Source organism: Phyllostomus hastatus, unplaced genomic scaffold (genome assembly GCF_019186645.2).
Source record: "Phyllostomus hastatus isolate PE091 unplaced genomic scaffold, TTU_PhHast_1.1 phas_contig_40, whole genome shotgun sequence".
NCBI lineage: Eukaryota > Metazoa > Chordata > Mammalia > Chiroptera > Phyllostomidae > Phyllostomus > Phyllostomus hastatus.
The window spans coordinates 74,786,996-74,812,157 of record NW_025333872.1 but is presented as its reverse complement, the minus strand read 5'-3'; the positions used below and the strand labels follow the sequence as shown (position 1 = coordinate 74,812,157).

At 37.9% G+C, this 25,162-nt stretch overlaps 1 protein-coding gene across 1 annotated transcript in view; it reads right to left on the bottom strand.

Moving 5' to 3' along the window:
* Positions 1–25,162, bottom strand: part of ENPP3 (ectonucleotide pyrophosphatase/phosphodiesterase 3) — a 76,266-nt gene that overhangs the window by 9,223 nt on the left and 41,881 nt on the right. The window contains 7 exon segments of the mRNA XM_045843237.1: positions 1,580–1,715; positions 9,498–9,652; positions 10,748–10,799; positions 12,417–12,595; positions 13,868–13,955; positions 15,776–15,842; positions 24,275–24,402. Of these exon segments, the coding sequence (XP_045699193.1) occupies positions 1,580–1,715; positions 9,498–9,652; positions 10,748–10,799; positions 12,417–12,595; positions 13,868–13,955; positions 15,776–15,842; positions 24,275–24,402 (805 nt within the window).

Here is a 25,162-nt window from a genome sequence, read left to right as displayed (position 1 = left end):
GACTCACAGATGTGCCGTGCCGCATACCGAGTGCTGGATGTGTGTGCTCTGGAACCCCAGCTCCTGCCTGCCAGCCGACCCACTGAGCAAAGGGCCATGGCCCTCTGCTTTGTTCGTCTCGTGGCCTCTATCTCATGGGAGTGCTGTGAGGATTAAGAGCTGTATGTAAGCCCACAGATGTGTATTATAATACTTGTTTATATTTAAACTGCCCTTGGGTATCTTAACTAAAACTTAAATGAAACATTAATGGGTGGGTCCCAAAAGGCAAGGAAAATAGAAGTTGTTGGTTTTTAACTTCAGATGCCACCTGATATTCACGGTCCTTAGATCCCCTGAAAGGCTTTTCTACTCTTCAAGCTAAGCCCGCAAAATTGGGGTGGGGGACAATATAACACTACTCATTTTTCAGAGGAAAAACAAGAATTAGTTTATGATGAAATTTTTAATAGGATATATAGTGGAAAGTTAGAAGAAAATTTCATTTTATCCTTAATGTTTTAAGACAAGCTCTTTAGTTATAATTTTATTCCTTTGTTGAGGCAAACATATATATGTACCAACCAACATGCTATGGCTTAACATACACAATTTTACATGGCAATTTAAAATTGTTTATTAATAAGTTGCCACAAGTATTTAAGGTTTGCATAAGTTTGGTAGCTCCAATAGTCTCTAGATATATATTTTAATAAGATATATCAATTCATCCTATTTACAAGTAATGCTAATGTAAACTTAAAAGTTTATTTCTAATGTAGTTTAATGTAGTAATATAAGTTTTCTTAGAAGTGAACTTCTCATGTAGAAGTTTATAAAAGCATAACACGTAATGTTATTTGCTGTCATTAAGCCTTCCTCCCCACTGCTCCAACTGTAAATCTCAGAATCTTTAAATTGTAAATCTCTAAATTGACCTTTTTGGTCATGGCTTCCAGAAAAACGAAGCCAAACATCAGGAGTTAACCCATTCTCAGAAGCTGAAATTGCTGAAAATCTCACAGGTGAGTTAATGAAAATGGCTCTTCCTGCTTAACAGGCAAGAGAGATGAGTTTCAGAAAAATCACAGTGGCTTCTGCATGTTCCCATTAGAGATGCTTTCTAAAAACAACTTAAAGTTCATTTGGCTGCTTAATCCACAGTTTAAAATCTGTGGATACACAGCGTGAGTGAGAGGCCTGAATTCCAGCTGGATTTCTCTTCATGCGCACAGCTGCATCTTCGATATTGTCCTCATATGGGCAGCAGCCAGAAAAAATGTTTTTTTTGGGTTTTTTTGCAGATGATCATGACCCTCTCCAAAGAATAGTCAGTTTTAAAATTAAACTTAAACCTGCCGAACTTTCTGAACATCTGGGCCAGATTAGAGCTGATGTTTGGTTCCCGCTGCAAAATTTATTAGTCTTTATTATAGCTGTCACACTGCTTCAGGCCAGCCCACAACCACTGGAAGCCTGCTGGCCAGCTAGTTCAGCCCAAGCAGATAGTTTCGCTGGCGAGTATATGTTTAAGGCACATGCCCACATCCAGCTGATGAGAGCTTTCTAAGCTGCTGCTCTAAAAAAGAGTTATACTAACCAGGAGGATAGAGGAAGCCGTGGGTGATATTCTGGGGTGGTAAATAGAAGGAACATTTTTGGCTCTCAGAAGGAGCAACCCTGACATCAGCTCGCAGACAGTCTGGGACAGTGGGAGGAAGAGGCGATGTGTCTCCCTGTTGAAAGAGAGAAAAGAAAAAAAAATTACGCCCACAGTTGTGGCTCACCCATCACCTTATATGGTTTGTAACTTCCCTAGAATGTTTTTCATTTAACCTTTTCCTATTTTCTTAGTGAATCAGATCTACGCAAGCAATGAAAATGGATGTCTTCAGCAATGTTTTCTTCTGTGGTTCCATTCTGGTTAGGGACACCAGGAGAGCAAATCAAATACACCTTGGAAAGAAATATTTGCAGTATAAAACCTGAATTGAGAGCAGAAGAATTGTGGGAGTTGCTGCTAAAAAAAAAAAATCCTTTTAGGATCTAACTTTAGGTGGTGGTTTATACTGTACTTGCAAATAAAAGTTGAAAATAAAATATAAATTTAAAAAATACATATCAAACTAAGGATATTTTTCTTCAGTCGGGCAAGAACTTCTAATGAACTTAAGATTAATTGAAAGAAACTGTAAGTTGTCTAAATTTACTTATTTGGGGATGTCAATAAATTTTTGCTGTGCTTCATTCATCATGAAATATAAGAATTTAAAAAATAATTTTTTGTAATTCTATTTTAAAACTAACACCATAATTTATTAACTAGTAGGCATCCTATAAATGTGCTATCTAACCCCACCATTTAAGATAATATAGTATTAAATTATTATTATATTTTGATTAGCATATAATCATGAGTAAGGAATATTGGGTATTCGTTCATATTTTTTTATTCAGAAATTTTTATTTATATGCCCTCAGCTGCCTACAATATATATATTTCTTAACAAATTTTATAACTTACAGAAAGGAATATTACATTACAATGTCTTCTTCTATTTACTGCATTGCACTAAAAGCAAAAATTAGGTCTGTGTGTGATAATCATTTTATCAAATATTCACATTGAACACTTTAAACTTGTACATGTTATAAGCCAGTTATACCCGAATAAAGCTGGGGAAAATATATAAGTAAATATAAAAGATTAGTTCACAAAGGAGAAGGCAACATACACTTGTGCTGTATTCATAGACCGAGAATACCATCGTGAGATACAGAATATGTAGGAGATGAAGACAAGGAAGTCTAGGGAAAGCCAAGCAGAGCATGGGCCCCCTAAACGTACTGCAACAGTGCGGATGGAAAACACTACAGTGAAGGTGAATAGACCTCTCAACTTCTTTGAACCCTTACCTCTGCTTCCTTCTGAAATCTTATTAAAAACACAGGAATGATAAAGGTAAGGGCTGATGAGAAACTTTCAGAAGTGGAAGTCAGATAAACATATTTGTTTACAGGTGTAACCTGACTGAGAAGACCAGAGAATGCTTACAACTAAAAGTATATGGTTGGGGAAAGCACAAAGAAGCCGACTCCTACGACAGGACCCCAAGGTAGAGCCTGACGTCTCTTAAGGACAGGGGATGTATATAGGGCTGGAAAGGATAGGCTGAACGTCTGTAATACAGGTTAAACAGGACCTTCACTCACTGGCGAGGTTGAACCAGAAGGATGATCAGACTAAAGGACACAAGACACCCCGGACAACAGGTGCACCATACTGAAGACAATGGAATTATATAAAAATCTGAGATCGCCCCCAATCTCATTGTCCCCGTAGCCTGCCAATCTTATACCACAGATCAGATTAGAAGTGTCCATTTTTAGAAAACAAACCAGCTTGAAATGAAAACTAGATACTGACATGTGAGAACCCCCCATACAATGTCTGTGTCTCATCCTGACTGACCTCTAGCAAAGCCTGCCAGCTGACAAGCCCCAGCCATGCAGCTCAGCGCCTCGTCCTTCAGTATGAGCTCACAACCAGAGACCACCGGACTGTGGCTGTAAAGTTGGCCTCAAACAATTAGTTGAGCAAAATGTTTACTAATTTCTCACAGTGGCATAGACTTTAGACTGGGGAAATGGACCAGGATGGTATTAGCCAGAAAGTACTAAAAAAGGAGGTTACGTGTTTTGTGCTAACTGAAAATCTTGTTTCTTACATACCAGACTTACACCCTTAAGTATAATAAACACATCAAGGTTAAGAAAGACAAGATGTGGACTTCTTTACAAAGGTAAGATTATCATCTAGAAGGATGGAGGGGGGGTTAGGTCATGTCTTTTCTGAGTTCTGGGCCACCTGCCTACTCTATACCCCCACCCCCTGCACATACATAAACAGCTTTGCATAAACAGTCTTGCTATCTTTTCAGAATTCCTTAAAGTTTTTTAAGCCAGGGGATAGAAAATCAAGAAAAAAATAAATGGAACTTAGACATGGGTAAGATCTGAACTCTCTAACTCTCACAATTCTTCAAGAGAAGTAAATAATGAACATACACAGGACAAGTGAGATGCTCTCATTGCTAGTTGGCCTGGGGATGAAATAAAACTGGAACAGGGAATATAATTATTTATAGTGAAGTTATGGACTCTCTTGACCTGTAGACCAAATGTAAAAGCTAAAGGCTATTAAAGATTGGATAGTTATAATCCCACCTTATGGTAGGATAATAAAACTATATGCATTTTGAGATATTTTTCTGGTCATGTGATGTAATTTTTTTCTATAGGGAAAATATTTCTTACAGTTAAACATAAAAACATTTACAACACACAATAATGCCCCTAGTTTTTAAAACCTTACAAAACACAATTAGATAATAACTTTTTGGAGCTAAAAACTTTAGAAACAAAAAAAAATCAATGATATGAGACATTTGTACAAATATAAATAAAGATGCTCTGAAGGAAACCAGGACTCAAATGAAGAATTTGGAACAAAAGAAAGAAATAAACATTCAACCAGAACAGAATGAAGAAACAAGAATTCAAAAAATGAGTAGAGGCTTAGAAACCTCCAGGACAACTTTAAACATTCCAACATCCTAATCACGGGGTGCCAGAAGAAGAAGAGGAAGAGCAAGAAATGGGAAACTTATTTGAAAAAATAATGAATGAGGATGTCTCCAATCTGGCAAAGGAAATACACTTCCAGGAAGTCCAGGAAGCTCAAAGAGTCCCAAAGAAGTTGGACCCAAGGAAGCACACAGCAAGGCACATCATAATCACATTACCCAAGATTAAAGATAAGGAGAGATTCTTAAGAGCAACAAGAGAAAAAGAGATAGTTACCTATAAAGGAGTTCCCATTGGACTGTCAGCTGATTTCTCAAAAGAAACCATGCAGGCAAGAAGGGGCTGGAGAGAAGTATTCAAAGTCATGAAAGGCAAGGACCTACATCCAAGATTACTCTATCTAGCAAAGCTTTCATTTAGAATGAAAGGGCAGATAAAGTGCTTCCCAGATAAGGTCAAGTTCAAGGAATTCATCATCACCAAGCCCTTATTATATGAAATGTTAAAGGGACCTGTCTAAGGAAAAGAAGAAGATCAAAAACTATGAACAGTAAAATGACAACAAACTCACAACTATCAACAACAAAACAAAAACAAACTAAGCAAACAACTAGAACAGGAACAGAACCAGAGAAATGGAGATCACCTGGACAGTTATCACTGGGGGAGAGAGAGTGGGGAGAATGGGGGAAAAGGTACAGGGAATAAGAAGCATAAATTGTAGGTACAAAAGAGACAGGGGAGGTTAAGAATAGTATAGGAAGTGGAGAAGTCAAAGAAGGTATATGTACAACCCATGGACATGAACTAAAGGGGGGAATGCTGGTGGGGGAGGGCAGAGTGGAGGGGAGTAAAAGGAAGAAAAAAATAGGACAACTGTAAATAAAAAATAAACAAAAATGCCCTGGCGGGTGTGTTTCAGTGGATTGAGTGACAGACTACAAACCAAAGGGTTGCTGATTTGATTCTCTCTTGGGGCACATGCCTGGGTTGCAGGCTAGGTCCCTGGTCAGGGTGTGTGAGAGGCAACCGTTCAATGTTTCTCTCCTTCTCTTCCTCCCTCCCTTCCCCTCTCTCTAAAAATAAATAAATAAAACCTTTAAATAAATAAATAAATAAATAATATGAAAGGGATACTTTTCTTAAAGTGTGTTAGATTTTCTTCTCTGAAAAAATCCTTTGATTTTACATTAAATTTATAAAGTATAGATTCTAAATAACAATCATAATTCTTTCTGTTATTTTCAATTTTTCACCTAGCCACAGAAAAAAACAGCTCACATCTTCCCACTGAGGTGGCCCAGAAGCAACATGCATGTACAGCCCGATCAATCTTAATACAATCTTGATAACCTTGGTTTTGGAGCAGCTATAGAACCATGACATCAAATCACAATTTTCCCAGAACTGCTTCTGAGATAACAAGAACAACAACAAAAAAATTAGGAAGACCCACTTGGGACATGAGGGTACGTAGGGTGGAGGAGAGTAACTGGTGGAAAATTAGGACAACTGTAATTGAAAAACAATAATTTAAAAAAAAGAAAAAAAAAGATTTTAATTGGAAAAACAGAAAAAAGAAAAAGAAAGAAAAACCCACCAAAATCACCAAAAAACTAAAGCTCCACAAAACTTAAAGGCATAAGCCAGTTAGACCCATGTTCCAAAAAGTGCTTATTTAAAGTCTGATTTTTCAAACACAGAGTTGATTTACAACATTTTTATGTGAATCTCAAAACATCCTTGTATGTAATTTTCTTGAGCCACAACATACTAACAGCGTAATTTCTGAATTAGAAAGCAGAAAATTGCTAGAATTCCATCCTGTCACATGTAGGGAGAAAGACACAAGTAGTTCTGTGGACAGGAACTTTTGGTAACAAAGAAGCCAGTTTTAAAACAATAACAAAAAAGAATTGTACAAAACTAGTCTGAGTCCACTTAAAATCTCTCCGCCCTTGGTTTCCTCTAAAACTCATAGAAATTCAGGAATGCAGGACAGCAGGGGAAAGTATTAAAACCATAAACATTCCACATGATCCCTGGTACCTGGACTTTTCAAAATACAGAACTGAGTAGTAAGACTGGCTTTGAATATACTGCCCCTCTCAAAAGCTAAAACAAATAGATATTATTTTAAGGAATAAATAACTTCATATTGTTGTTTCGTAATGTGCTTCCCAGTATGTTTCACAATACATTGAAGAAAATCACGAACAGCTGACTATTGTGCATATTAAGAAAGTGAGGTTTCCATTGTCAGGGAGAAACCTTCCTCTCCCCTTCTAGGGTCTTTTAGCTGCTCTAATAATTAAAGCTACATGAGACAGATTTACTAGAGAAGATAACCAAATTTAGTTACATACTTGTGAGAACACCACATACTAGGGGGACCCCCCCCAAAATAGAATTATTTTCTGGAGGGTCAGCCCCTTGTAATACAGGCTTCCCCCACTAGGTGAGTGTTCCAGGAACCCATCTGTATCAATGCACCAGCTGGTGTTGTTGTGAGAGGATGTGTTCAGCTTTAGTGAATTTTTCTGAAGATTGAACATGTTTTCCCATGTCATGATGGGTGATTTACAAAAACATATGCCCACACCACGCTAGTGTTCAGCAGCTTTTGACCAGAAGCATCATGACCCCCATGCCCCACCCTCCCTGTTCACTCAATCACTCTGAGTGACTTTTTTTTGTTTGTTTCCCAGGATGAAAAAAATCCTCAAAGGGAAACATTTTGCTGGTGTGGAAGGGGTGAAACAAAAACCAGTAGAAGCATTAAAAGGTATCAATATCGATAAGTTCAAAAACTGTTTTGAGCAATGGAAAAAGTGTCTTGATAGGTGTATTGCATCAAATGGAGAGTACTTGGAAGGTGACTGAAGTTTAAACATATAAGTATAAATACACAATTTTTTATAAATAAATTCTGGGATTTTTTTAGGTTCAGAGTCAGAAAGGAAAAATGAGATATATATGGCATTCTGAACTAAGGATGAGATAAGCCCCCTTGGGGTTTAATAGGGGAGGGAGGTCATTTGCAGGATGGTAAGAACAGATGTTCAGTAATTACAAGTTTCCCCTGCTCTATAGAGAAGTCATAAAAAGTTATTTCTGGTGACAACTCTTATTATGGGCAGCACCCCTAATTTAAGTTCTTTAAGGGAGAGCTAAACATTTCTCATGAGCCTACAGGGTCTCTATTGTCTTCAGCTCAAAATAATTTGCATCTAAATCAGTATATCTTAGAGAGGCCAATCCCAAACCCCTTCACCATTAACCATTCATATGAACTCAGGTAACTGTAAAACATTTGCCCACATTGGAAATCAACATTAGTGATCTTCTTCCACTGACCACAATCAAACCATTGTCAGCAGCACAGGTGGCTTTCAGAACACACAAAAGCTCTTACTAGTAGTGGGAAACCACGCTCATTTTCTCCAAAAATCCTGAATTGGAATGAGAGTAAATAAACCAGATACAACCAATCATTTCCTTTCCATAAAAGAACAGTAACATGTTGAGGTTTGTCATCAGAATCTTTCAATCAAAAAATACTAAGCATTTCTCTATAAAAAAACAGCTTCCTGATTACTGTTGAAAGTACTGCTTTGTCTTTAAGTCTTTAAAATAGTAGTTGAGATTAATTTCTCAATGTGTTCACTCCTTAAATATGTATTCAGCAACTCCAGTGTGCTGGGATATATTAAATGAAACCACACCTGCCCTAAAAGAGTGTTGGAACTACATTTTTGGCAGATTCTGACATTTGACTTAATTTACATTTCTCTGATTGCTAATGGCGTTCAGTTGCTTGGCTCATAGCCTTTGCTCCTTTATTAACTGAGATAGTTATCATTTCTCTTGTTCATTGGTAGAAATTTATTAACCATTCTAGATCCTAATTATTATTATGGATCATCATCTTGTTTCTTCATTGTCGCATCAATAACTTTGTCTTTTTGTCACTCATTAGTATAGTCAAATTAATCCATTGTCTCTGGGTTGTTTTTGTTGTTGTTGTTATGTATCTTAAGAAACCCTTCTCTATCTCAAGGTTATAAAGATATACACAAAGGAAAATAGATTTGCTGTTCACATTTAGGTCTATAAATCTACCAGCAATTTAATTTAGTGTATGGTGTGAGGTAGAAATCTAGTATTTTCTTTCTTATGGTAGCCAAATGTCCCTGTCCTTTAACTGAAAAAGAGCAAAGTTAGAGAGTGAAGACAGAAGAGGATTTAAACCACTGGATTCTCAACCTTGGCTGGAGAGATCTGTGGCATAGCACACCTGTACGTGCAGGCCTAACCTGACCTACTAGAGCACTAGATCCTCCAGGGAAGAATTGCCTGTTATCCACACTGTGTTCCTTGTGCCTACCATAGTACACAGCAAGTAGTAAAGTATTTGTTAAATAATCAAATAAATGCAAAGGTCATTATAATCTAGTTAATCACCTTCTAGGTACACCTACCATATACAGGGTGGAGCAAAAGTAGGTTTACACTTACGAGTACACAAAACACAGTTTATTCTTATATTCTTATTTATTAATTATTATATTATTTTCCCATATAAACAACTGTAAACTACTTTGCCCCACCCTGTACTTAAAATATACCAAATGAATAGTGTGTCTCTGCACTTCCTGTTGCCTTGGTTTAAAATCTTCTTTCCTAACTGCCTTACCAATTGGCCAACTGGCCTGGGAACATTTCCCCAGGCACAACACGATGTGTTCTTCCTTTGCACCCACGCAGCACCTAAATATGCCTTTAAGCAACACCTGGGGCATTGTCTTATAAGACACAGGCCAGTGAGATCCCTTTGGGGCCTCTACCAAAAATCAAAATTCAAACCATAGGATATTAGAGAACTACAATTTTTTTCCAACTTGGTTAGACCAATGGACACGGGAACTTACAGGTTTGGGGACCGTATACGAGCTCCACATGGGCATCCTGAAAGCTTTTCCAAATCCACTGATATACTCCCTGTGATAAAGGAGACAGTGTTCCTTGTTCTTCTGCATGACCCTGGGCCTCCCATATGGCAAATTTAGCTTCTCTGTAGCTGTTACTAAAATAAAAACAACAAAACTAAAATGTTTGTGAAGTTAAGAAATTCTTCTATGCATAATAACTACCATTCTCAGATGACTTATTACATGCCAGGTACTCTGATAAATATTTTACATATTTAAACTCTTTTAATACTTAAAACAACTCTATGAGACAGATGTTATTGTTCCATTCTACAGATCACAAAACTAAGACTTAGATACATAATTTAGCTGAGCAGTTAACAGCTCATGGGACATATTTGAAGAACTAAAACCTCAAATCAAAAGTACAAACTTTGTAACAAGAACAATCTACTTTAATAATTGTCATAGAAAAGATAATGGAATTTTATAATAGGTATGTCCTAATGTATTTATTTTCATTTATTTGCCATTATAATCTAAACATTCATCAATTATCGATAGTTAAAAACCTGTGGGGTGTTTATGCCATGGAATAGCACTCAACAGAGCATCAAACAGCAAACACACTTACTGAGCTCTTATCGTGTGCCAGGCACTACTCTAAGCGCACACATGTGTTAACTCATTTCATCTTCATACCAACTCTGCAGAGCAGACTTCTTCACTTTATAAATGATGAAATGGGCCTAGTGAGTCTAATACAAGAATACTTAAAAGATAATGCGTAATAAAATACTGCTTTAGGTCAGGCACTATTGTAAATTCTTTCCATGGATTAATACTTTTAATCTTTATTACTGCATGAGGTGGATATCTTTGCTATAGATGAGGAGACTGAGGAACAGAGAGGTTCAGTAATTTGGCCCAGGTGACACAGCCAGGAAGCAGCACAAGCAGGACTAAACCCAGGCAGTTTGGTTGGTTCCTCTGAGAAGGGGAATAGGGGCCTGTGGACTATGCGCTGCCTTTTCAGGGCGTCTGTAATGTTCCCAGAACCACTGCAACTACCCCACGCTTGCTATCATTGTTAATAGCTCTGGGCTTATTTGTTTCTCCTCCTTACATCAGCAATAAAGTCTTTATGAGCAAAAGTCCCTGTGAGCTTATTTTGAAGAATTCCAAAAAGGCAATATTGCATTTTGTTATATCTAAACATCAAGGACTTAACATGTATTCCATTGACTTACTTTCATCTTGATTGAGATTTAGCATTTGATTGACCTGTTCTACAGCAGCATTCTGCAAGATAATGTGGGAGAGGGGAGGAAGTAAGTCGAGGCAGTAACATGTTTTAAAAGGTGATCAAGATTATTTCTATAGTACTCATGTGAATGTTTTACTATTGAACAAAGAAGCCAGACTAGTTTGAGTTTAAGTTCCAGTTCTGCCACCACTCAGAAATATAGCGCTATTCCTTGGAATACTTTTGTGTGGGAGTTTGCAGTGATATAACTGATAAGGGGCAAAGCATCCTGACCACCCCTGGAATCCACTACTATATTGGGACAAAAACACCCCAAAGCTTCCCAAACTTTAATCTGCATACAGCTCACAAGAGGGCCTTATTAAAGTACGATTATGATTCACCAAGCCTGAGCCCAGTGGGCCTGAGATCCTCAATCTCTAACCAGCCAGCAAGTGATGCAGGTGCTGACCCTGGGACCACACTCGGAATAGCAAAGGGCATTCCTGATCGAGGAGAACTGGCCTCACAGGTAGGTAGAAAAAGCTTCTGTGACCTTGGATAATTTATCTCACTTCTCTGAGCCCTCACTGTCTTTAAAACGAGGACTAAAGCACTCACTTTGTAATGTTTCATTATTATTATTTTAAATGGCGGTTCTGATGAGGTTATCTGGAACAGTAGGTAGGAAATTGGCACTCTTACTCTGATCTTTGCTGTGTGTTTGCTTTTAATTGGGAAGCTTGACTGGGCTTTTGTCCCTTGAAGCCCCTTTTTGTTGGTTATTTATGCATTTATTTATTTATGTGGTGTAATGTTATTCTGAGGATTACAGAATGCGAAGACTTCACTGACTCCTGGCTATCAGGAATAGTTCCCACCTGAAGGCACAGGCAGTTTATTCAGCTCCACAACCACATCTGGGACTTGGCGTTGAGTGCTCCTTGACACTAGTTGGAGCGTCACAGACCCCTGATAACTGGACTCCAACTCCATTCTGAAATCCCAGACCCATCCACGTGCTGTAATTCTCACAGGCAGGCTCCGTGCTTGCACTTTGGGCTCCTGTGCTGACTACTTGCCGTTGGGGGGCCCCTCCTCACACTGGAAACGCACTTTGCAGAAAGTTCAAGGTCTTTGCCCCTGAACTCTGCAAGTTACCCTACTCACTCCAATGAACTTCCCAGTACTGTTTATCATCCAGGCTCCAAGCATTGCCTGGAGGAGATCTTTCATTGTTACCTAAGGAATGCTGGGCTTTTGCTGAGTAGGCTCCACAGCACCCAACCTAGTGACTGTGCCTGACACCAGATCACAATCCCTGAACCCTCCCTCCCAGTTATTTCTGCTCTAAGTAACCATCCACGGCCATCTGATTCTTATGCTGTAAGACAGATAGTTTATGAGGGAAAACAAAAAGAGATTCTACTCTTTGTTTTAAATGGTTAAGGACAGTTAGTTCATAAAAGAATTAACAATTTCCAAACAGCGCTTTCCAGTTTACAAAGCAAATTCACATACTTAATCTTATGATGTATCTCTCATTTCTGGATGAACCCATGAACACTTATTTAGTAAATATCTAGGCTAATACACAAAACTGGTCGTTAGCTACCTTGCTTATAGATTCGCTCACTGTTTACATTCTTATAGTTACATAAGTTACTACTCACACTTTGTAGCTGAGGGCAGGAACAGTCTAGAGTGTCTGTGGGCAGCGGAACAGTAAAGCCACACACAGAAAGCTTGGACACTTCCTCTGCGTGGGATGGCTCATAAAAAGGCACCTTCAGAAGATGGTTTAAACTACCATGGGTACCATTGTTTGGTGCTGGTTGAATGTGTAGAAGATCTGTTTTAGAAAATAAGTTCAAAGTAGATTTAAATTGGAAGGCAACAACATCCGGGTAGGAGATGGAAGAAAACAAACGCCCGCTGTTCACTTCCTTTAATAAATTCTGCTGCGATGCAGCCGCCAACCGCATATGCCAATCAGTTTACTGACTTTCTTCCCTGAGAGTTCCTATCACTTAGTCTCTCTAGACAATACGGCCAGTTGTTGTGGGTGGGCTGCAGGAACTGCCTCCCTTTCTCCAAAGAATAGCATCATCGCTACAATGATCACTTTGTTCCTTAAGCATATTATGACTTTCTAGCACAGAAAGCTGTACTTTTGCTCAAATAAGTTTTAAAAAGTTAAATAATCTTACTTCTAGTGTATTTACTTAATAATGTGAAAATTCTCTAAGGACAGGTACTTTTTAAAAATTAAACTAGTGAAGTTTGCTTAATTCTAGGAGGACTTTCTCTGTTTTTTTCCTATAAAAGCAAAATACACAAATGTTTTCACAAACACAGCCTTGTAAGTGGCTCCTGCTGGGCATGACCTAACAAGAACTAGAGTCCTACCCACAAAGGGCCAGGAGCCCTGACCAAAAACTCAGCTTGGGAACCAAAAGTTTAAATTGTTAAGGCAACAACATATTATTTTTAAATAGATACTTTTTAAATTTCTAAATCATATTCAATTACCATAGGCCTAGGCAGGATTAAGAGTGACAACTGTGACCATATTTATGTGTAAATTCCTACAGCTAACTCATTGCCTTGCCTACATAAATACTTCGTTAATAGAATGGTCTCAGACAAGCATGTGAACAGAAAGGTGGGTTAGATTCCCTAAACCTCTAATTATTTAATGTTTATACTATTGGGAGTAATAACAAATATCTATCCAAATAGGACTTTCTTACCATTCTTTATGCCAGAAGCTTTCTCTCTGTAATTATAAGGGAATACTTGTGTTTCTAGGTGTATTATTCTTGCTTTGAAAAGTTGCAAGTGTAATTTTATTTATCTAAGTTTTGTTAAATTAAATTTTCATATAGTGTCTAACTAATAGAAAAACTGGTCTCCTGAGATCTAATGTTTAGCATTACTAGAAAAATAAAAACAAATTCACTCTCAGAAATAAATAATTCTGAATCATAAATAATTCTTCCTCATCTTTTTCACTTTCCATCTCAGTGAGAGCTTCTACCTCTGGAACTCAATTTAGCACCAATTTCAAAATTTATTAAATTATATACACATTTTGCTGCTGAATTCATGTAAACATACTTACCACACATTAGGTTGTAGACTTCAATATTGTCAAACGGCTCAACTTCGGTCTTCTCTTTAAAACTGGGTCCATGTGCCAGAAAGATGGCCTAGGCAGCAATAATCCGGCTATTACTAATGGCCCTCTAAGCTCAAGAACAGATGTTGCAAGTGACACGACTTTCTTTCCATAACAGCCCTCCTATTTGTATTTAGTCCTCCGTAAGGATTTCTTTTCAGACTTGAAAGTGACCTTCACATCTATTTCTCCTGTGATATTGTACCAATTCCAGTCAAATATAATCCAGACTGTGTTTACTTTTTCTAAATATACCCAAGTTTGCAGCACCTCATTCGTCAACAGATTAGGAGAATATAAGCAACATTGGACAACCAAAGTTAGCACAATTCTATAATATCTGGACAATATAAATTAGAAATTCATTATATACCATCATATATATTTTTGTATTGCTTTCCTCTCTTTGCTCAGATATGTTAATACTTGACAAAAATGTTGAAGTTACTGAGCATTAAAATTTTTGCACAACCTGTACTGACCCACTGACTTCTCAAATATCTATCCCTTTTAATTTTTAGGATAAAAAGATTTAAATATTTTTACTTCTGTTAATTAATCTTAACTTAATTATGTTATTTCTAACAGACCTAATTGTTTTAGATTGCAAATAACTAGTAGAGAAGTATCAAACATAAAGAAACAATTCTTTTCTGGTCAGAGGGATATATATATATATATATCTCCCAAGATAATCATCAAAGAATTGGAAGCATAGGTTTTCCTTGCAGTAATCAACTTATTTATCAAATAGTACCTTAATTAATAGAAAAGCTGTCTATCTCCAGAGATTTTTAAAAATACTTACCAAGACATATAACTCATTATGACAATGTTAAGAGGCAGTATATTGATAAAAAGCCTAACACATTTTTCTCTATCTGGAAAGAAGTGTGTGTGCATGCATGTGCACCATATGTGATATGTGTGTGTGTGTTTGTGTGTTACAAGTGAAATTCGATAAGACAATCAGGTTGCAAACATCATAAAGCTTTACCTGGGGGGAACACTGGCAACCATTACTCATGGACTGCTCCAAATAGTTTTTTCCCTGGGCTTCTGAAACACCTCATGCTCCTGGTTTTCTTCCTTCCCCACTGGCTTTTCCTTAACTGTTTTCCTCCCAGCCTCTTCAAGAAAAGGTGCTGAGGGCTCAGTTCTTGGTCCTCCTCTCTTCCTACACTTAATCTCTGAGGATCTTATCTAGTCACATATCTTTAAAATAATGTATATACTTAAAATTCAGTTTTTCTTCTCTGGACAGGCTCTCTCTTTAATTGCCTATATAACGTCCCATATACATGTCTAATGACTATTCTGAATGGTACGTGTCCAGCTGCGCTCTCACTCCCTCCCTGGCAGTCGGCGGCAGCCGCAATTCAACAGCCTTCCGGGACTCTGCGGAGGCTCTCGACCCAACACCTTCAGCAGCACATTCCCCGCTCCCGCCTTTGCACTGGCTGTTTCCTCTGCCTGGGACACTTGTCCCCTGACTATCTGAAAGCTTGTTCCTTTCACCTTTTTAAAGTCTCTTCTCAAATATCAGCTCAATAAATCTTATCCTCTCCACCTTATGTAAAGTTTCATATTGACCTCGTGGTACCTTGAAACACCCCGTTTTTCACCTACCCCGCTTTACTTTGTTTTATTTCCAAAGCACTCATCCACTAACACACCAAAGAATATATTCCTTTATGGTGCCAGTTGTCTACACCCCCCTGTTAGAAAGAAACCTGCGTGAGGGCAGGCATCTTTATGTTTTGTTTGCAGATGTAGCCAAAAGTCCTGAACATTGCCTATCAGGAAGTAGGAGCTCAATAAATATTGGTTAAAAAAAAAGCAGTAAGTTACCTCCATAGCCTTAAACTTATTGTCAAAACCATGGTTACCTCCTCCACAAGTCGAACTGGATTTACTCCTATAAAGAAATAATATTATTACACTCTGATCAATCTATTTATATGAGATCTTATCACAAACTTAGATTTAGTGGATCTTTATGTTTTTATGTAGCTTCTGCTTTCACATAAGTAAATTGTTCAGTCAACAACAGCATACATATAGTTATTCTCATACTCAAATTCATAAGCCCAGAGGAACAAACAGAATGACAGAAGAGAAGGAAGGAGAATTCCAAGATCTACAAAGAGAAGTCAAAAGCCTTTGATTCTTAGACATTGATGAAAGCATAATAACAAAGGCATGGGTTAAAAAAAAAGAATTTGTCTTCATGCTTACCTGTACATCTACATGTTAATGTCTGTGTTATTAAGAATAGTTTGATTAATATGTTACTTTGCCTTAGAAATAATTTTTTAAAATATTTTATTTATTTATTTTTAGAGAGGGAAGGGAGGGAGATAGAGAGAGAGAGAAACATCAATGTGCGGTTGCTGGGGGTTATGGCCTAGCAACCCAGGAATGTACCCTGGCTGGGAATCAAACCTGGGACACTTTGGTTCCCAGCCGGTACTCAATCCACTGAGCTACGCCAGCCAGGGCTAGAAATAATTTTTTTTAACTGGAAAAATAGAGATTTCTATTTTATGGCAGAGATGTCTAGGAAAAGTATATAAAAATATAAGTAAAAATACTCAAGGCAAGTTAATTATAATACTTGAAAGGAACAAGCCAGCATATTCTGTAAATTCAGAGTTTATTTTTAACTTTTGGGATTTTCCTCCATACACTGCTGCTCTATAACTTGAGTGATTTTTCAAATATAATTACTTTGTTTTTTGCTTATTTTTCATATTTCAGTCTTTGAATTGAGCAGTATCAGTAATTTTATATATAGTTGGGTTTTGCACTGAAAATAGCAATCAATGAACCTTGATTTTTTTAAAGCAACAATGTTACACTGGTTCAAATTAGATCTCTAAAGGAGAGAGAGAGAGTGAGAGAGAGAGAGAGAGACTCTTATTTCTAAAGTTTCTAAAGGTTGGCCTTAAAAGGTTTCTCTCATTTGCTTCTCCACTCCCCACATCCCATTCTCTAAGACAAACACACATGCACACACTATTTCTATTTCGTCCTGAACTATAGGCTCAACTGAGAGCAGGACTTTAATTTGTGTCTTAAAAAAATCAACCTTTAAAAAAGTCATAAGTAACTCTTACTCAGCTTAAATAAAATTAAATCATAAGATAAAAAAAATAAATCACAACACTGAACTCTATCTAGTAGCGAAAAGAAAAAAGAGGCTAAGTCCTGCCAGGAATGGGGAAGGAAGAAGAGTCCTATTTACAGGGGGCTCACATTTGATGACCCTAAAGTGCCCAGTCATGCCCTTATTTTAGTTACTGTCAATAAAATTGTTACCATAAGGTAAATGTTGTTTAAAACTATTTTTATCCTTACTGCATAGATATTTAGTTCCCCAAGATTACTGAAACTATCTAATCAGGAATAATTAAGCTTTTAATTCTCTGTGGGAAGCTAGAGTATTCATTAATGAAAGGAAGAAAAAGTCTTTTGACAAGGATGTCCACTTTCACCACTTCTATTCAATATAGTATTGGATGTTGCAGCCACAGTGATCAAACAAGAAAAAGAAATAAAAGGCATCCAAACTGGAAAGGAAAAAGTAAAGCTGTCACTGTTTCCAGATGACAGTATACACAGAGAACCCTATAGACTCCACCCAAGAAATACCTGACCTAATAAATGAATTTGGCAAGAGAGTAGGATACAAAGTCAACATTCAGAAATCAAAGGCATTTTGTACACCAACAATAAAATATCAGAAACAGAAATTATCAAAAAAAATTTACTATAGCAAGAAGAAAAATACAGTATTTTTTTACGTTAGAGTTTTTTTCTTTTTTTATTTATTTTTATTTTTTTATTTTAATCATTGTTCAAGTACAGTTTTCTCCCTTTTACTCCCATTCCAGCCCACCCACCCATCCTTCCCTACTTCCCTCCCATTACCACTCTCCCCCTAGTTTTTGTCCCTGTGCCCTTTAAATTTGTTCCTGTAAACCCTTCCCATTCTCCCCTGAAATTCCGTCTTCTCTCCCCTCTGGTCACTGTCAGCCTGTCCTCTATTTCAGTCTTTGGTTATATTTTGCTTGTTTCTTTATTTTGTTGATTAGGTTCCTGTTAAAGGTGAAATCATATGGTATTTGTCTTTCACTACCTGGCTTATTTCACTTAGCATAATGCTTTCCAGCTCCATCCAAGCTGTTCCAAAGGGTAGGAGCTCCTTCTTTCTTTCTGCTGCATAGAATTCCATTGTGTAAATGTACCATAGTTTTTTGATCCATTCATTTACTGATGGGCATCTAGGTTGCTTCCAGCACTTGGCTATTGTAAACTGTGCTGCTATGAACATCGGAGTGCAAAGGTTCTTTTGTATTGGTGTTTTAGTGTTCTTAGGATATAGTCCCAGCAGTGGAATTGCTGGGTCAAAGGCAGATCCATTTTTAGTTTTCTGAGGAAGTACCATAGAAAAATACAGCATTTAGGAGTAAACTTAACCAAGGAAGTAAAACACCTGTACTCAGAAAACTACACAACACTGAAGAAAGAAATTAAGAAAGACACAAATAAATGGAAGCAGATAACATGTTCATGCATTGGAAGAATTAACATCATTAAAATGTCCACACTATCCAAAGCAACCTACAGATTCAATGCAATCTCTATCAAAATACCAATGACTTATTTCACGGATACATAAAAAAAAATTTCAAAAATTTATATGGAACCATAAATGACCCCAAATAGCCTCAGCCATTCTGAGAAAGAAGAACAAAGTAGGAGGAATCATAATACCTGATATCAAACTATATTACAAGGCCACATAGACCAATAGAACAAAATAGAGAGCCCAGAAATAAACCCAAGTCTCTACTGTCAATTAATATTTGAAAAAAGGGGTAAGAACATAAAATGGAGTAAAAATAGTCTCTTCAATAAATGGTGTTGGGAGATCTGGACTGGTACACGCAAAACAATAAAACCAGACCACCAACTTACACCATACACCAATGTAAACTCAAGATGGATAAAAGACTTAAATATGAGTTGTGATACCATAAACATCCTAGAAAAAACATAGGCAGAAAACTCAGATATCCCACCAGTAATACCTTCATCAAGACATCCCCTAGGGCAAGGGACATAAAGGAAAAAATAAACAGATGGTACTACAGCAAACTAAAAAGCTTCTGCATGGCTAAAGAAAACATCAACAAAATGAAAAGGGAACCAACCATATGGGAAAACATATTTGCCAATGATACCTCAGACAAGGGTTTGATCTCCAAAATATATAAAGAACTCACATGACTCTGCACCAAGAAGACAAAAAATCCAATTAAAAAATGGGCAAAGGATCTGAACAGACACTTCTCCAAGTAGGACACACAGATGGCCCATAGACACATGAAAAAAAGCTCAACATCACTAGCCATTAGAAAGATAGAAATTAAAACCACAATGAGATACCACTTCACACCAGTCAAAATGGCCACTATTAATAAATCAACCAACAAGTGTTGGTGAGGATGTGGAGAAAAGGGAACCCTAGTGCACTGTTGGTGGGAATGCAGACTGGTGCAGCCACTGTGGAAAACAGTATGGAATTTCCTCAAAAAACTAAAGATGGAACTGCCTTTAAATCCAGTAATCGTGCTACTGGGACTGTACCCTAAGAATCCTGAATCACCAATTTAAAAGAACATATGCACCCCAATGTTCATAGCAGCCTTATTTACAATAGTCAAGTGCTGGAAACAGCCTTAATGCCCATCAATAAATGAATGGATCAAAAAACTGTGGTACATTTACACAATGAAATACTTCACAGCAGAAAGAAAGAAGGAATTCCTATCCTACCTTTCACCACAGCACAGATGGAACTCGAGAGCATTATGTTAAGTGAAATAAGCCAGTTGGTGAAAGACAAACACCATATGATCTCACCTATAAGTGGAACATAATTTAAAAAACCAACAAATGACCAAAATAGAAATAGAGACTTGATAATAAAGAACAAATTGACACTGACCAGAGGGGAGGAGGGAGGGGGATAATGGGGGCAAAAGGAAAAGGGAATAAGAAAGGGAACACAAATAGAGGACTCACAGGCAAGGAGAATTGGAGGGGGATTGACTGTGAGAGTGGAGGGACAGGGTGGGGGTGAGCAATGGGGAGAAAGGCAGGACAACAGTAACTGAACAACAAAAAATTTAAAAAAATACTAAGAGCAATGGTAAAAAAAGAAAAAGGTGTTTTGAGCCATGCATTGGTAAAATTTTCTAAAACTGATTTTTACTTATCTTTCTATTTTCAGAAAAATCTGCACTTTTTAAAAATATTACTCCTAACCCAACTTAATGAAAAAAGTTTAGTATTTCAAATCTTTATTTGGAACCAAAAGATAAAAATATTGTTTGACAAAGCTCTACTTCCCATTGCAAGTGAAAACTTTAGAAACTTGCTCTTCCAAATCGCTCTGCTTATGTTTCCAACTATTACTTTGGCTCTGGAAATTACATATGGAAAAATGGAAGCTGTCATTTGGAAAAGATGAGTTGATTTTATCTGTCATAATTTAGCTCAACTTCCAAGTACTATATGAAATCTTTGGAACAATTTTTTTAACGTTCTTCATGTCTAATTAATAAAGTCAGGATCAGGGCTGGGTCTCTCTGCCCCAGCTGGGCTCTGACACAAATGAGAGGCAAACAAGACTTCTTTCCAAATGCCCATCAGCTGCCAGCTCCCACCTTGCTCTGCCGTATCTTGCACATTTTCCCTTGCTTTGCTCTTCTACTGCCACCATTCTAACCTGGATCCTCATCATCTCTGATCTGAACTAATTTCCTAATTGGTTATCTGACTTGGAACTTCAGAATCTTCCTATAAAACACACGCACACATACACACACTCATACACACACACCCAATACTATTTAACACTATCGCTGCTGGAAATGGAATTTGTGTTTTAACGAATACAAATGTGGACAGAACATGTTGAACCAGTGCACCCCTGACAAATCTGACTTATGAGTTCATTACAATCCTTTTCTTGACAGTGTGCTACCTGGCTAGTCTTACCATCATTCCCCCACTGCTCCACAGCCACCCTTGGGGCTGTCATAACCCTGAAGGATGGATCCCTACGCATCTTCCTAACTAGCCTCCCTGCCACTCACTTGACCTTCCTCCTCCATATGGGAGCTGGGGTGAGCTCTCTGAAATGCAAATCCCACTATATCCACCTCCAGCCACCTTGTATTTACCAGTGGTCTCCTACTTTACTCTGGATCAAAGTCACAATCCTTTGTCTTGACAGAGAAGGTCTTTCATGCAGAAGGCAGCTTCACTCACCCAGTGCTCTAGCAATAGAGGATTACTTGGCAATTGCTGGAATCTAGTTATTCTGCCAAGAAACCTGACTCTTCCTTTCTGCCATATCTTTTCCCAGGGCTGCTCCTGGCTGTCAAAAGGTGCCCTACTGCTCTGGGAGGAGCATTTAGAGAAAGCAGCACCTCTGAGAAGACACAACCTGGCAGTGCTCAAGTCTTGGCAAGCAGATGATGCCTCCCAGCAAAGAGAAACACTTCCTTTTCTCCTGCGAGTGCAGCCAATGTCAGGGCTTGGTGAGCTGAGAGAGGGTTGCCTTTCTGCTCCCACTCACTCACTTTCTTGGCTGAGTCCCCATTACCATGTACAACTTGCATAGCTACACAGGGCAGATGTGCTGTGTGTGGCAGCATTAGGCCTAACTGATCCCGCATCTTGAAAACAGCAGGAATCATGCTTACCAGGAAGCATTCTCTGAAACTCTCTGACCACACCTGTGCCTTATACTTGATCCAAGTGTGCAGTTGTTACATCCGATGGCAACTGCTGTCTGCCTCCCCACCTGGGCTAAGATCTTTACGGTGGGACCTGTGTCTATTTCCATTTCTTAGAAAGGTACCTGGGATGTATTTGGCAGCTTCTAATGAGTATAAAGCTTATTTCCAATAAAATAAAATGTTGTTATTCATGTTTGTCTGAAAGGGCACTTTTACAACACTTCAACTATAGTGTTAAAAGTAATTGGGTTTTGCCAAAATAATAAGATCTAACATATTTGAGGCAAAACAAGGATGAAGAAGGAGAAGAAAATAGAGTACACTAAAATGATGAAATTTGCAATGATTTTGAAATGGGAATCTAATCTAGTTGTCAAGTATTGAACACTGTAACTAAAGACAGCATGCTTCAACTTAGAAAATACCTAGCCTGAGACTCAGGAGCGAAGAGTTGGACATAGACTGACCCGAGGACTTCTTCACATGAGACCCCTCCGTTGTTCTGCTTAGGGCTGTACTCAGCCTTCCTACGAAGTAAGCTAGTTTACTTTGTATGTTAATAGCAAGAGAAATACAACCAGGCTCATCTTGCATTACAGATGAGAAAAACGAAGCCCTGGAACAGTAATCAGTCCTACTTCTCACCGCAAGCTAGGTGCAGAGCCAGGCATTGAATTCTGGCTGCTTTTGTTCTTTTAACATCTCACTGCCAGCTATCAAATGTACAAAGCTCATCATTTGAGACTGTGTGTTAATGCGGGCAACCCAGAGGTATTCTGGTGGCTGGACTCTTTTTCTCTAACCCGTAGGTCATGTTGTGGGTGATGGAAATCTTCTCGTTTGTACCGGTGGCCCCCTAACTTCTTTGATCTCATACTCCTGACAATAACTATTTGGAGAACTCACCCACATTTGGACATATATTTACTTATATATTACATACATAAACTACTAACAATCCTACTTGTTTAATATTAGTAAAGCTTAATTTTGTTCACATAATTTAACCTTTTAGAGAATGCCATTCTGAGCCACGGAATACCCCAATGATGCACACAAGTCATGAAACTGCGATCTCCAGAAGAGAAGCCAGTGCCATCTAGTGACCAGATGTGAAACTGCACACTCTGTGGTCTACCAATGTACCTGCTTGGCTTTCCTAGTACCTTATGAAATAGGCATGGCCGAATCACCGGTTCACTTATATGAGAGCACAATTCCTTCGTCTACCTCCAGCTCCTCTTTCTTTGTTAAATGTACCTTTCAGCTGCTGTATTCCCACTGCCTTATGTATTTCCCTGGCTTTATGTAGCAGAGAAACAAGGCCAGAAACCATACTGTGATCCTCATTCTATTTATATCCACTTACGCACATGCGGAAAATACTGGAATGAAACTTTAAAATAGGAAACACTAAACTACTAGAAAACAAATAAATTTTGTTTACTGGCTGATGATCTTCTGCATTTGGCAAGGAGGGCAGGAATCATTTCTGCATCTCAAATGCTGGGAACAGGGTCTGGCATGCAGCAAGCATCAATAATGTCTTGTTAAATCAATGAATTAATTGGTTATTTGGGGATGCAGTGATTCAGAGTCATTTTTATTTTTCTTACACACACTTATATTTTGCAAATGCTCCATCATCAACATGAATTACAAATATAGCTAGAAAAAAAAAGTGACAACCAATTTGTTGGCTTGGCCTTAGAACCACAAATATGCTCTTTTTGTAAAAACCACAAAGCTGCCAAAGATCTTAAAGAGCCAGCCTGGAAGACAACTGATATCACTTTTATATCCTGTCTGCTGCCCAAAGGAGACCACAGCTGTTTGGATAAGAAAACTGATTACTCTCTTTTATGACATGAAATGAGAATTTTAATGCATGGTTACAATTACTAATGTACTCTGCTACAGGACATACTAATAAAGTTGCTTTTTTTTCAGGCTAGATGTTGTGATGCCGTAATCAGAACATGATTTTTTCCCTTTCCTTAGCACGAATGCAAATACACCATTGGGCCCCCTTCTAATAACTGCAATGTTTCCTGCCTTGGGCTTGCAAAAGAAGCCTAACAAAATAGTGTTTGCTCAGGCAATAATTTAGACTTTAGCTTATCTGTGATTAACATAGCGATTATTATGACTACAAGGTATAATTTTACTGTCTTATTTAAATTTTATGAATTTAATGTTTTTACACTAACTTTTCCCAGTTAAGTCTACCTTTAAACCAAAAAAAAAAAAAAAAGAAAAATAGAAGGTGCTGGTACTGACAGTCTCTGGGAGAGAGTCGACAAACCGTCTCAGCATTCTTCCTCACTCTCAGCTACATCATGGAGACCAGGAAGCTAAAATCAGCCATCGAGTAACACTCATTTCAAATACAGAAGTGCTGGGTAGCACATAAAAAGTCAAGAAAATATCATGCTCAAAAAAATTCATTTGATAGCAATAGCAGAGGAAGGTCAAGTAAATTGATAGTAAAAGATGGCTGCTGAAAGTATTACAAGTGAAAAGGCACACAGACCTCACAGCCACCCACTGTCGATCCATCAAAAGATGAGCTTTGTCAATTCTGACATTTTTGGCAAAGTGTAGTCGTTTTGGCAAATCAGGAGTCAAATAAGGTGTGAAATGCTGATCAGGTTTTCGGCACTGAAAAACAGATACATTTTTTTTTCAGTTTTATTTTTCAATTGCAGTTTACATTCAGTGTCACTTTGTATTAGTTTCAGGTGTGCAGGTCAGCAGTTAGACAACCATATACTTACGACGTGATCCCCCGGTGTTCAAAGTGCCCACCTGGCACTGGACCTGTTATTACAATACTGACTGCATTCCCTACGCTGTCCTCTACATCCCCATGACTACCTCGCAACTACCAATCTGTAATTCTTAATCCCATCACCTTTTTTCACCGAACTGCCCCCAAATCTACTCCCCTCTGGCAATCATCAGTCTGTTCTCTGTACATACGAGCCCATTTCTGTTTTGCTTTTTAGATTCCACATATAAGTGAGATCATATGGTATTTGTTTTCCTTTGATTTATTTTACTTAGCATAATACCCTCTAGGTCCATCCATGCTGTCGAAAATGGTTAATATTTCATTCCTTTTTATGGCTGTGTAATATCCCATTATATGTATATATTTGTACCACCATTTTTTATCCATTCATTTATTTATAGGCACTTAGGTTGCTCCCAAATCTTGCCTATTGTAAATAACACTGCAATGAACACAGGAGAACATATATTCTCTCATTCCAGTGTTTTGGATTTCTTCATATATATTCCCAGAAGTGGAATTGCTGGGTCATAAGACAGTTCTATTTTTAATGTTTTGAGGAACTTTCATGCTGTTGCCCATAGTGACTACACCATTCTGCATTCCTACCAGAATGAAAGTTCCCCT